At 39.8% G+C, this 13,256-nt stretch overlaps 1 protein-coding gene across 1 annotated transcript in view; it reads left to right on the forward strand.

Annotated features, from left to right (window-relative positions):
• The window catches only part of RANBP3 (RAN binding protein 3), a 53,554-nt gene extending 42,014 nt beyond the window's left edge, over window positions 1-11,540 (forward strand). The window contains exons 14-18 of the mRNA XM_057376917.1: window positions 68-192; window positions 2,151-2,271; window positions 3,563-3,705; window positions 5,540-5,720; window positions 6,607-11,540. Of these exons, the coding sequence (XP_057232900.1) occupies window positions 68-192; window positions 2,151-2,271; window positions 3,563-3,705; window positions 5,540-5,720; window positions 6,607-6,650 (614 nt within the window). The 3' untranslated portion in view covers window positions 6,651-11,540. The remainder of the gene's footprint in view (window positions 1-67; window positions 193-2,150; window positions 2,272-3,562; window positions 3,706-5,539; window positions 5,721-6,606) is intronic.
• Window positions 11,541-13,256: the final 1,716 nt, after the last annotated feature.

Here is a 13,256-nt window from a genome sequence, read left to right on the forward strand (position 1 = left end):
GTGAGACCTTTTTACATCTTATAAAATTACATGCTAATCATTCTCAGACTCTCCAAATGTTGTTCAGCTAATAATATTTCAGAATCACTGGTGGAGTCTGCAGCAGCCTATACTAAAGCAACAGCAAGGAAGTGTTTATTGGCGAAGGTAGAAGTGATTACTGGGGAGGAAGCTGAAAGTAATGTCTTACAGGTAAGAAACAGAGTAGAGGAGCTTTGAGTTTGTGAGGACTCATATGGATGTCTAGTGAATGTATACCATCTGATTCCCTACAATCCTGCCTTCCTCTATGATTGTAATGTATTTTCTTGTGTTAAAATGCAAACTTTAGATATTTATGTCAGATCCTTATTTATTRTCCATTGTTTTTTAGTTTCTTCTTTCTGAATAAATTTTAGTGTATAAGCCAACCAGGTGTGTCTTAGGTATATTTTCCTGAATCCATCACATAGAAACTTCTATCTTCCATGAGACAATTATTTGAAGAAAATTTAAATAAGCTAAATATTTATAAATTCTTTAATTCTTGTACTAGTAAAGATTTTCTAAAACTTGGGATGGTCTATTTATGCCAGCAGTCTGGTTTCTTGCAAAAGACAAACTGTATCACAAACACTCAGGAATTTTGCTTGAGGTATTTGAGTTAGTGATATTGTAGGAGCATATTTGGTCATGACTTAGAATCCTGATTTTAATCATGGTTTATTTAGCATTATAGTTATTCATTAACATTAAATATACTTACTAACTGCAGTATATCCTTAAGAAAAACATGCAGGGTTTTCATATAAAATAAAGTGATATTTCTATTTTTCCCTTCTCTCTTTATCCTCCAATTATAGTTTGGATTTTTTTGAGATATTTTGTTTCTTAGCATTTGAATGGTGGTATTTTCAAGGATAGCTTTTTTATTCTTACAGACATAATGTTCTRTTCTGACACCAAACAGTTGCACTGTCAGTATCTAATGCCTATCAGTTACACTTGTGTTACCTTACAAAATTATAATCTATAATGTTTATCTGCTTGGACTTCTTTTCACCATACATAAATGGTCTTTAAATKGTTCTTCTGGTACTTCTCTGTTTTGATGTAATTCAGAAATGTCTGAATGCTTCACATAATTGAACAAGACACTGAAGAGATAAGAATCCTCTTTCACTTAGGAAAACCACAACTTTTGGCAATTGTATACTTAACAGAGGACTGAGTTGCATGAAAATGTTGTAACTTAACAGACCTCTTACCTAACTYCTGTTCTTTCTTTCCTGTGAAATGTAATGCATTAGAATTCCAAATGGAACTTGTACAGATAGAACTATGTTAATATTGCAGAAACAATATACAGAGTTAGGTGTTTTGGGTTGAAGAAAATGAGAAATGGATGAAATGAATATGGGAGTCTCTTCCACTTAGTGTAWKCACATCTGTGGAGAACTTTAGGGGKGATGATTTTTAGCTACAAAATCTCAGCAGTAACAGTGAAGTTGGATTAGAGAAGGGGATATAGAGGTATTTGGCATGGAAGAAGGGAGCTTGTATGTCAAGGAGCATTCCTACTGTTGGAAAAAATATATACWCGTTTTGAATTTTATAATTAATGAACCTTGCAGGGAGGCAGTAGAAATACCYCACTTATTAATGCCTTTGTGTGGTTCAGGCTTTATGAATTGATGAAGAGCTAACATGTTTGTTCATCCTTTTCTTCCTTAGTAAAGGAAGAATTTTGCTTTGCTTTCATTATATTTGCTGCATCTTTTGAGCAACAAATAACCACCTTCAGTGGTGCAATGTATAACTAAGTGTTTTAAAAGAATTGAGTGATATAAGGCATTCTCTTATGACGTTGTTTCCTATGTRAAAGTTCATAAATTAGCTGAACTTAGAATCTGAAAATTGTTGTTGTTGTTTTGATCTTGAATCCTTTTATCCTTTAAGAATATATAGCTTCTGTTAATAAAACCTTCTGAAAATAGCATATTTTGAGAATTTTTTTGCAAAAGAGAGGATGACTAGTTTGGTTCCCACAGCTATAAACAATTAGTAATTCCAGTATGAAATCTGAATATTTTTTAACAAACTATAGGTGACTAAGAAATATATGATTACTTCAATCAGCCGCTATGCCATAGAGATACTTTCTGTTACAGATTCAGTGCAAGCTGTTTGTATTTGATAAAAGCTCTCAGTCGTGGGTGGAAAGAGGTCGAGGGCTCCTGAGACTCAATGATATGGCCTCAACAGATGATGGAACATTACAGTCTCGACTGGGTAAGAGGAATCAGGGGAAATGAGATACTGGGTGACAGTCATGCTATTTTCATAGGACTCTTCTTTGGCACACAGCAACATTCACTTTTGTTTGTCTTACCTACTGCAACTCAGAGGTAGTTTGGGCCTTTTCTTTTGCTTCAATTAGTGAATGTTGCTGCCAARGAGAGTATTTTTTCATACCCTTCTATTGTGGCAAATGTTCCAGTTACTTTTTCCCACCCCCATAAAAGCAAGCCATGTTAAGTCAAGTCAAGTAACTATTCTAGTAACTAGAATATTTGACTAGAAATTTATGGCAACATCATTCAGATCTGACTGTTTTGGGTGGGTTGCTTGTGGTGGGGGAAGGATGTTTGAATAGTACACAATTGTTCAGGCTGGCAGGAATGTGCATTAGCCTGAGATTATTAGCTCAGATGCAACTGCTGAACTTTGATGTATTAATATGTAAGACTTCAGTTGAAACAGCTTTAGATAGGACTCCTAATATTTACTAGCCTTGTTGCAGTTTAAGCCCAGCCAGTAGCCAAGCCCCTTGGAGCTGCTTGCTCACTCCCCCTCCAGCAGAATCGGGGAGGGGATTGGAAGTGTTTAAGAGTTAGAAAACTTGTGGGTTGAGATAAAGACAGTTCAACAAAGAAAGCAAGAGTAGTGCATGCAAACARARCAAAACAAGAMATTMATGCATTGGTTCCCATGGGCAAGTGGGTGTTCATCCATCTCCAGGACAGCAGAGCCCATCATGTGTAATGGTGACTTGGGAGGACAAAGGCCATCCCTYCAAACATCCCTCCCTTCCTCTTCTTCCCCCTACTTTATATCCTAAGCATGATTTCATATGATCTGCTCCCTTTGGTCAGTTTGGGTCACCTGTCCCAGTTTTGTCTCCTTCCCACTTCCCATGCACTTCCAGCCTCTTCACCAGTGCAGTAGTACAAAACACAGAAAAGGYCTTGGCTCTGTGCAAGCACTGCTCAGCAATAACAAAAACACCTCTATATTATCAACTGTATGTTCAGCACAAATCCAGAACACAGCCCCATACCAGTGAAGAAGAAAGTTAACTCTTTCTGGGAAGAAAGTTAACTCTAACTGGGAAGAAAGTTAACTCTGCCCCACCCAAAAGCACCACAAGCCTACATTCTTCTCATTTACAGTTGTGACAAAAGCCCAAAAGTGCTTATTTGTAAAGAGACTGAAACCTTTATGCACTAAAAAGGTGTCTTTACTGTTTTGAGCTTCCTAATGTGTCTTTTTCCACCTAACTGATCTTGTAACTTGGCTTTAGTGATGAGGACTCAGGGGAGTCTCAGGTTAATCTTAAATACCAAGCTCTGGGCTCAGATGCAGATCGATAAAGCCAGTGAGAAGAGCATTCGGATCACTGCCATGGATACAGAGGACCAGGGAGTTAAAGTTTTTCTTATATCAGTGAGTACTGTTTTTTGTTTATGTCTTAACCTTCCTATTAAAGTTGGTGCTTGCTTAAACTGTAGTTGAGATAGCATTCCCATTTTATTTGCTCCCTACACTGTCTTAACATCATGTCTGCCCCAAAGACAAGGCGCTTGGCAGATTTGCTTGGTGAAAAAGTCTTGCTGGTTGTGAACAAATTCCACATCAAGGGCTGCCCTAGGAAGCCAGGTTGCCCAAAGCACTGCTTATGGAGTCATGGGATCTGTTCYACTCATTGAGACTCTTAATTATAGTGATAATGCAGATTGTTTTCTGATATTAAGAAAAATGGCTTTTATAGTTATTATGCAATAGCTTAACCAGAATTAGATCTGCTGTTAACTTTCAGCACGGGAAAGCTGTCAGTCTGCATTGCAGGAGGATGGATAGATGCCCACTGAAAGGGAAACATTCAAACTCTGTCTAGAACATTATATTAGTACTTAAAGGTTGCACATTTTAACTTCAATTTTGTTTTGATACAGTGTGTTCAAAGTGCTAACCGGATAGTGAAAGTGATTTCTGTGCTTGCTAAATGGGGAATGGCCCCAATCAGAATTACTAAAACACTCAGGATATCATACAGTCAGCAAGGAAGAAAAGTCATTCCCTAATGTCTGCTAAAGCACTTACAGATTTGGAGAGGTCCAAACACATTCTTTTGATTTACACTGATTCTGCACAAGATGTTGCTGAAGAATTGGTGTTCCTGGGGATCTGAAATTGAGTACATCAACAAATGGTCAGCTTTCCCTGTGACATTAGGATTGTAGGGCTGGGATCTGGAGTCCCAGAATGGAACTTAATGATATCAAATATGATGAAGAAAAATAAGTGAAATTAATGGATAAGTCTTTCTCAGTATTTTTCTAGATTTGAAAGTTTGAGTTAATCTGTCATCAGGTTATTCACTCTTGATTTTAGTATTGATAAAAAGTATCTTGTTTGGAATTATTTTTTCATTACAGCTCATTTCAGGGGAATTTTGCAGATACCGAGGTGGCAGATTCAAGTGTCAGATGGGGCAGATGGAAACTTTTTTATGCAAGAGTGAGAAGGGGGATTGTTACCTTACAGTTAACTTGGTGTAAAGTTAATAGTTAATACAAGGATTTAATTGACATAGTAAAGGCAGTTTTGTAGTATTTGAAGGGAGTTTCCTTCTGGATAATGTCCATTAAATATTTACTTTGATAGGCCTAATAATTGATTGGCTTGAAGGYACAAAGTGCCCATTAACCTCTGAGAGTTAAAAATATATGTATCTTTGACAGGTTGTCAAAAATCCTTCCCTCTGAAACAGAGACTGTTGAAAAAAAATGGAATCATTGCCTTGCCTGACTGTCCATTCAGTTTTCTCATTATATCTTATATTGAAATTTTATGCCAGTGCACCATGAAACAATCATGTGACTTGATKACAATTAACTAACATGTGAAGTTGAATGATTGACAGGTCAGCAATAATCTGCAAGATTTTAATTTAAGACCTTTTTAATATGAGYTTTTGGGAGGTGTCAGGAAAGCTATGTGATTTCTGGGTGAAGAAGGCTGTATGAAATCAGCTAGTTCTGGGTATGTTAGCCAGAGAAAGTTGGAGCTAAGCAGAGGAGTATACTSTCACCACCAGAGTTCAGTTTATCTAGTCCTGTACCACAGCCCATTCTGACTGATTTAAAAAACACTGTATGAGAAGACTGAACAGWATATTGTGAAATTTGGCATGACTGGTGTGTATTACGTGAGCAGTGTTTTATTGTGTTCTAATTCCTTGCACCTGTTTCTTATTTCTGAATATTAAAAAATGCAGGCAAGYTCTAAAGATACAGGGCAATTGTATGCTGCATTGCACCATCGGATCTTGGCCTTGMGGAGTAGAGTGGAACAAGAGCAAGAAGTCAAGAATGTAGCACCTGAGCCAGAAGTAACACAGTCAAATGAGGAAGACAGTGACGATGATGTCATTGCACCTTCAGGATCAGTTGGAAGTRGTAAGTAAGAAGGACAATGGTATTTTCTGTTTTCCATGCAGTTTTTTATGTCATTTCTTAAGGCAGAATGTGCTGTTTGTGTATGKCTGTGGAGTAGGACTATTGCATGGATTGCCTTTATGAATACAACTACTTCTTGTTTCTTCTCCAAACTGGTAAAAGCCCCYTGTGCTGCCTCTGAGTTACATTGCCACAGTTTAGCAGAAGTTTTCTGTGCTTTTTATCATTTACTRTATTTATAAGGATGGTTGTGAGTTTCATTTTTGCCTTCATCATAGCTAAGAGTTGCACATAAAACCTGAGATTATTCAGGATCAGTAGACAGCATCCAGWCTGACCTTTGAGTAGAGAACTGTTGGGAAAGCAGGTTTACAAACGGGCATAGAAGGAGTGTAATGTGTATGAGGAGACCATGATTTAAGAAAAATACTAGTCTTCAGTTTGAGGAAGGCTTCCTGTTGTACTCTCAACTTGGAAGTCATCTGTGCTTTGCTTTCTTGTGGCTGGGAACATCCAGCCTTTGACAGTCCTCCATCCTGATTCACAGAAGGGGGGGAAAAAAGTGGAATGAATATGAACAAAAGCAGTGGGAAGATTGAAGAGGTTGGAAACTGAGTTTTTAGGCTCCGGGATGCTACTGGGATCCCTGAASCAGATTAGTCAAGTACATAAAATTTTACAATAGAGAGACCTATTGTATGGAAATAGAAAAGAAATATGCAGGAAAAGAAATATGCAGGGGAGGGGAGGAGAAATTTTACTGTTCTTATCTCTCATGGAACACCCGTATCTGAGACTTCTGTAGGCTGCTTGGGATAGGTCTCTTACTGCAAGGCAAGAAACAAAAGATATTTCTTATGACCAAGAACTGCTTTTATTGTTTCAGGTCCTAATGATGAAGGTGACGGGCAGAACGTTGGCAGCACATAGCAGATGTGAGCCCATCTGCTTGCAAGGCTGCTATGAACACCATCTTGCAGGCATCTCTGGATACCCCAGGCCAGCAATTATTTCAGGCAGTGTTGAAAGCTCTAGGACTTAAGAACTGTGCATCTCTGTTCTATTTGTTTGGTTTTTTGGTCTGGATCAGTAGATTCCACACAAGAAAAAAGCAGACTTGGAAACTACCTGAATGTGGTTTGGGATGTTGAAAGCTCATCATATTGATGAGCAAAAAAAAAAAAAAATACAACCCCAAAACAAACAACAAAAACACAAAATGCAACCAATCCCCAACCATTTCCCCTCTTCCTTGTAATTAAAATGGCACATTACAGCTTGTCACAGCTTTTCATTGGGACCTTTTGGCTGTTTCTTCAGTAGTTCGTGTCTTGCAGGTCTCCGAGATAGAACTTTCCGACACGGTTCCGACTCAAATTCTGCTTTTGTAATCCCTACTCCCCGTTATGCAGGGAAACCCTGTCCTAACCAGTTCCTATGCTCACTGGCTGCCCTTTTGGGTTCCTTTTTTTTTTTATTTTTTTGACTGCAGATGGGGCAGGTAATGTTTTAACCTTTTAATTTCAACATAGGTTGTGGATGTGAATACCATTGTTTGCTGTCTAGTGGGTTTGTAAACAGAAAGAAACAAAACATTGTGGTTCACCAGAAAAGATTTTTTAATGCGGTAATAAGAGACTTTAAAGTTTGCAGGACATTTTGCTAACTCCTTTTTTTCTTCCCATTTCATTATTTTTTTGGGGGGGATTTATATTGTGGTGATACTTTTTTATTTTAGTTTTTCAATAAGATGCTCTTGTGTGTTGAAAAAGTGAAACTATTGTTTTGTACTGTTCTTTTCTGTTACTATTTAAGGGAGAGCTAAGCCACTATATATAATAGATGTTACATACAATTTTTCTTAGAAAATTTTATGTTTCTGTGGCTAGAGTAAAGTGCAGGAGGCATATAGGTTACACCTTCAGAAAAGTTAATGATGAAACAGCTGTTAGCCCTTGGAAAAATAAAATAGGCTCATGTAATGAGCYCTGCCAGCCATTAAAATAAATATGTATAATAAAGCAGCTCTCATTTAATGGCTTGATTCAACAAGCCATTTAAGCACTTGCCTGACTTAACTATATGTGAATAATCTTACTGAAGTCAATGCAACTCTTCATGCTTAAAGTTGAGGACATTTTTAAATACCTTGCTGAAGTAATGGCCTTAAATAGAAAATTTAACTTCTAACCCTTCCTGTCCCCCTTCTATTTCCTGAAGCATGAAGAAAAACATAATACTGCCAGCCTTCAGTAGTTTGGGCTGAAGGTTATTGTATTCTGTTCCACCACAAATAAAAGCAAGAATGTGTAATTCTGTGTGTAATTCTGAAGTACTCCTACTGGAACCATAACTCAACTTTTTTTTTTTGCTTTTGGTGTTTTTTTAATCATTTCAGCTTTTTGTGTGGAAGTTTGAATTTTATTTTCTTATTAAAACATATGGTATGTTCTTGTCCAGAAAAATTGGAATTTGGTAGTCACCAGGAACAGTGACCAGTCACTTTCATTATAAATTCCCCAAATTGCTCTATTTGCATTATAAATAGTTTGCTGATAATTTCTGACTTGCATGCTTGCTCTTTTATAGGTTAAAGATCTAAAATGTATCACCTAAAGGAAAATGAAAGGGGAAGAAGCATTTGATGTAGCATAAATTGAAAACAGAAACCCAAATTATAGCACAAAATCAACTTTAAAATAGAGTATTCAAATAGCAAAACAGTCCTTATTGCCTCTACTTTAATGAAACACACTTTTCTCTGGCAGTCAAGAACAAGTCTTCCCATTTTCTGTTGTTAACCATCATTGAAGACTGATGCTGTTGGGGCAGCAGGTGCTTTTACTTTTCCTGATAGCCAGTTGAAGGAACAGCTGTGATTACTTTTCTGGGAATTGAAAAGGGCTAATGATAAGCTGTGCCGCTGCATCTTGACTTCTCTGGATTATCTGCTCATGTCTTCTTGCATTTTGGTTTTCTTTTTGCCTCTTTAGAGTTATGGGGGGTTTTAGGAATGAACAGATCTGTTGTTGCATCCCTCTACTCATGCCATGCTTCAACAGGAACATGYCATGTTCCTTAGTACCTGCCACACAGTTGTTTCTGCATCACAAGGTCTGGGGACTTTCAAGTAAGTGATCTGCATTTTGGGTCTGGGATCCTTTTACATTGTTGACATACTCAGATTTAAACTACTCTTTTCAAACACCCTTGCACCATAAAGCTGTTTCTTGTCAGCAGCTTGTTCACAAGGAAAATTAGTAAGGTGTTTTGGCCAGGCAGAGCCTACTTCTGGGAAAAAAAAGGCATTATTTCCTGGTCCCAGACTTTATGAGGTCTAAGCTTAGTCTTGTTTTGAAGTGTTTTACCTAAAATGCCATTGACAGTGCATGAGGATTCAGAAAAATGGAATAAGCATGCTTGCTTTGGGGTTTGGYGGTACAAAATCACCTACAGCTTTCTAAAAAATTTGGCAACTATTTACTGATGCAGATTTTATTTTAGCTAGAAGCTTTGCATCARTGTTTATAGTGAAGGCAGAAGTGTTGCTGTGCATTGGGACAGAATTGACCATGGGTTGAGTTCAGGYCCTGCCCAGTAAGATATAGTTAGGCCAAAGCAAAACCCTGACTTAGCTCTCTGCTAAACCAGTGATAGGCAAAACTAGATAATGCCCATGTGTCCCAAAAGATCTGTGAAAGACAGTCATATCAAAATGTACATGGGAATGACATTAAAACCGGTGTCAGCAAGCAAACAAACAAAACACCCTGAGCCCTGTGTTGTGTTTCCTGTACCAGGCAGTGGCTGTTCTTAGAGAGGATTATGGTAACCAACTCTGCTGCCTTACAGCACTCTTCTCCCTTGATCATGCTTCTGCTCCATCTGTCCCCATAGGCCTCTTAACTTYTGTGTGGTGTTGACACACCAATTCCTGTATATAGCCTGTGTGGCTGCTGACCCACACAACGTTTCAGGTTTTCCAGGGGAAAAGAAAGTACTGAAGAGTGTAGTAGAGTTGAACATGCTTGATGATGAGGCAACTCTGGCAGCCAGGAGGGCAACCATGCATTGCAGGGACATCAAGCACAGTTAGTCAGGGGAGGCTATTGTGTCTCTGCTCTGCACTCAGGCAGCCTCATCTTGAGTTCTGAGGGCAGTTTTGGGCACCATAGTATATAAAAACATTAACCTAACAGAGAGGCTCCAAATAAGGCCACAAGGATTGGGAAGGGTTGAGAGGGGAAGCCTTATGAGGAGCTGCTGAGGGGACTTGGTTTGTTCAGCCTGGAGAAGGGAGACTGAGGGGTGACCTCAATGCAGTCTTCAGCCTCCCCATGAGGGGAAACTGAGGGGCAGACACCAATCTCTACACTCTTGTGACCAGTGATGGAGCTTGAAGAAACAGCATGAAGCTGAGTCAGGGCAGATTTAGCTTGGATACCAGGAAGTTTTCCACCCAGAGGGCAGTGGTTCATCAGGGCAGTGGTCACAGTCCCAAGGCTGAGTTCAAGAAGCATTTGGACAATGTTCTCAGYTGCAKTGTGGGATTGTTGGGGTGTCCTAAGCAGGACCAGGAGYTGGACTTCATCCTGATGGGTTCCTTCCAATTCAGTGTGCTTTATGTTTCTACAAAAATGTTGCTAGAATGGTGATGTCACTGAAACCAGAAGTAAGCCTCTTATCCATAAAGTGAAAAATAAGATTACACCCACAGGAAATACAAACATTAAGGTAAGAGAATGTTGTAATTACATCTTTCTGTAGTCCAGTTCCCAGTGCATAATGCATTGCTTTAGAGAGGACAGGCAGGCAATGATCTAAATAAATGAGTCCTCAGCCATCCTTCACTAGAACTAAGGTGGGAAGTAACCAGATTGTTAGAAGCCTCCAGGAATAAAAAAAAAAATCCTCAAATTTTTGTAATGGCTGCTCTCTGTTCCCTGAGGCATCAGTTGATGCCATTAACTGACTGTTCCTAACATGTCCCATTCTGCAGTTCAACTGGTCTCTTTCTCTCCCAGTGAGTGTAGAAAACGGTTTATTTCCTTTTTAGAAACATGTTACATATTTGAAAATTTTCCATGTTTCCCATAATCATCTCTAGTTTTAGGAATTCCAGTTATGATAATTGCCATAAATTGTCATACAAGATTTCATTAAACTGACTTTTCACTGTGTGCTTTTTCTCCCCGTGTTATTTGATCTTTCTGTGCATTGACTTGCTTAAACTGAACTCTAGCCCATTATAGGGGTAGCGGGTATTTAGACAGGATGTTATAATGATATTTCAGGGTTTTTTTAAAAAGGTTTCTTTTTTCCCTCCTTTGAAAATCAGCACAGAGCAGGTGCAAGAGAGAATTGCTAMATTAGACAAAGTCGGTCTTGATTATTTTCTGCTAGGTGAAAGTACAGGTATCTCATTAAGAAATGCTTACAGATGAATTCTGTAAATAAAAGTCWCATTCAAAGATAGTATTGAGATCTCCCTTTTAACTACCTTCTTTCAAGGACTCCTTTCCAGAACTCTTCCTTTTGTAAAGACACACAAGCTGAATTTGTCACTGAGAACACTTTTATTTCTGTTGCCCACTGGGGTGGGCAGTGAATGCCTTCTCCAAGGTGATCTGAATTGAAAGTGGGGTTATTTTAAATGAACCACCCCTGGGCGAATTTCCGTAGGTYACTTTCAGCTTCTGATGAAACTGGAGAAGTTGAGTGGTGATGTTACRTTTGATGTCCTCCTCCTGCTCCAGAGACCAGGAGGTGTCATGGAGCCCCCAGTGTCCTCTGAAAAGCAGCTTGCTGTTTGTAGTCCATTTAGCAGACAAGATAAATTCCTGTTCTGGAGAATGCAACTTCTGCTGCAGGCAGGAGATCTATTAGACAAGCTCTTACAAAAGAGAGGGAAGGGTGAGGAATGTTTCATTGCAGTTTACTGATGGATGATTCTGCCATTTCTGAAAACCTTTTGGAGATAGAAGGAGCCCCAATTATTTGCAGCTTGTAGTACTATGGCTATTTAAGGCCCCTCCCCATATTTAAGGGAACTAATATTCTGTATCAGCAGTAAAAATATTTTGAACCAAGTTAATGTTTTAACAGTAATGTTACATTAATAATGTGTTGCTTTCCCTGGAACTTGCCTGTTTCTAGTAAGGTCCCTCCTACTGTAAACAGCTCTGAATAGCGTTTACTGCTTCAGGAGAGTCTGCAGCCCAAGGATGGGTTTCTGCTGAATAAACCCTCCCAGCAGTGGGGCARGGTTAGCTGCAGTCTATCCACGAGGCAAGTGAAGAGCTTGTACACACCAGGCTGCTGAGAGCTACAGGCATTATACCTGCTGCAGAGGAGAAGAGATATGTATTCTGTCTCACCTCCCTTGTCCGTGGAAGAAGCAGTATGAATTTACTGCATGGGATATGGTCTCAGAAGAGTTTTTAACAGCTGCGTGGAGCATATTTGTTACTTAATTGTGTAGTCTTACCCTGTGCAAGATGCAGTGGCTTCCGTGTGTTTATATCGGGGAGAGAGCATTTGCAGCGTGTGCCACCCTGCAGGCGGGTGTTTTCTCYGTCCCGCTGTCCGGAAGGGTCACACAGCCCTGCGTCCCATGTGCTTAGAAAGAGCTTTGGAGAAGGGTGAGTGTGCCTGATGGTGGTGTTAGTTCTGTGTGTAAGAACAGTAACCTCTCCGGCACGCAGAGGAGGCAGTGCCCGAGCCGAGGGACAGKGGAAGAGCCTCCGTAGTGAATGCACTCCACAGCAGCTCAGCATCTGCCGTGTTGTGAGCATTTCCCAGCTCTCCTCCGGTGTGACACAGCCCGGCACAGCTGCGGAACCGTAACCGTGTCCTTTCTCCTCTCCCGACTTTACTGACGGCCGGATCCAGCGCTACATTCCTTTGGATAACGGAGYCGTAGTATCCAACTCCAGCTCTTCTGAGCTCCTAGCGCAGAGATACTGTGCGGGACTCAGCATACTGGGAAATTGAGGGAGGGGAGAGAAATTGGAGCTAACAATGATGTAGTTGTAGACTTCTTCACTCTGCTCTTGGAGCTATTTTGAGTCGGGAAAACAACGGAAAGAGCTTTGCTCGAAGGGGTGTCACCGAGAAGGCACAGTAAAAAGTTGCGGTTTTATTAGCGTACTATGAACAATGGAAAAATAAGTGTATACAGCAGCCGTAGAGCCTGAGTGTGTCAAAGCATCTTTATTATTTCAGAAGGAAAAAGGGCCATACAGCAGTAGCGACACAGAGAATTAAAGCAGAATCCTTGAAAAATCATTAAACGTACTTYAAGCACTATTAMGAGTTGCAGACCATATCCAAAACAACCACCGTCACAAACAAACAACCCCTCCCCCTCTAAAAATGCAAAACACCCACAACTCACTCCCCGCCCCGCAATCAGCTAGCAAAGGACAAACGGCAGGGTCAGAGTTCCGGGGGTAGGTGAACCGCGGGCGGGGCAAATGGGAACACGAGGTACAAATCCTTTATGAAAGTGACTGTACGGGTCTGCTCGGGCACCGG

Source organism: Malurus melanocephalus, unplaced genomic scaffold (genome assembly GCF_030028575.1).
Source record: "Malurus melanocephalus ecotype Western Australia unplaced genomic scaffold, MMel_1.1 scaffold_293, whole genome shotgun sequence".
NCBI classification, from domain to species: Eukaryota; Metazoa; Chordata; class Aves; order Passeriformes; family Maluridae; genus Malurus; species Malurus melanocephalus.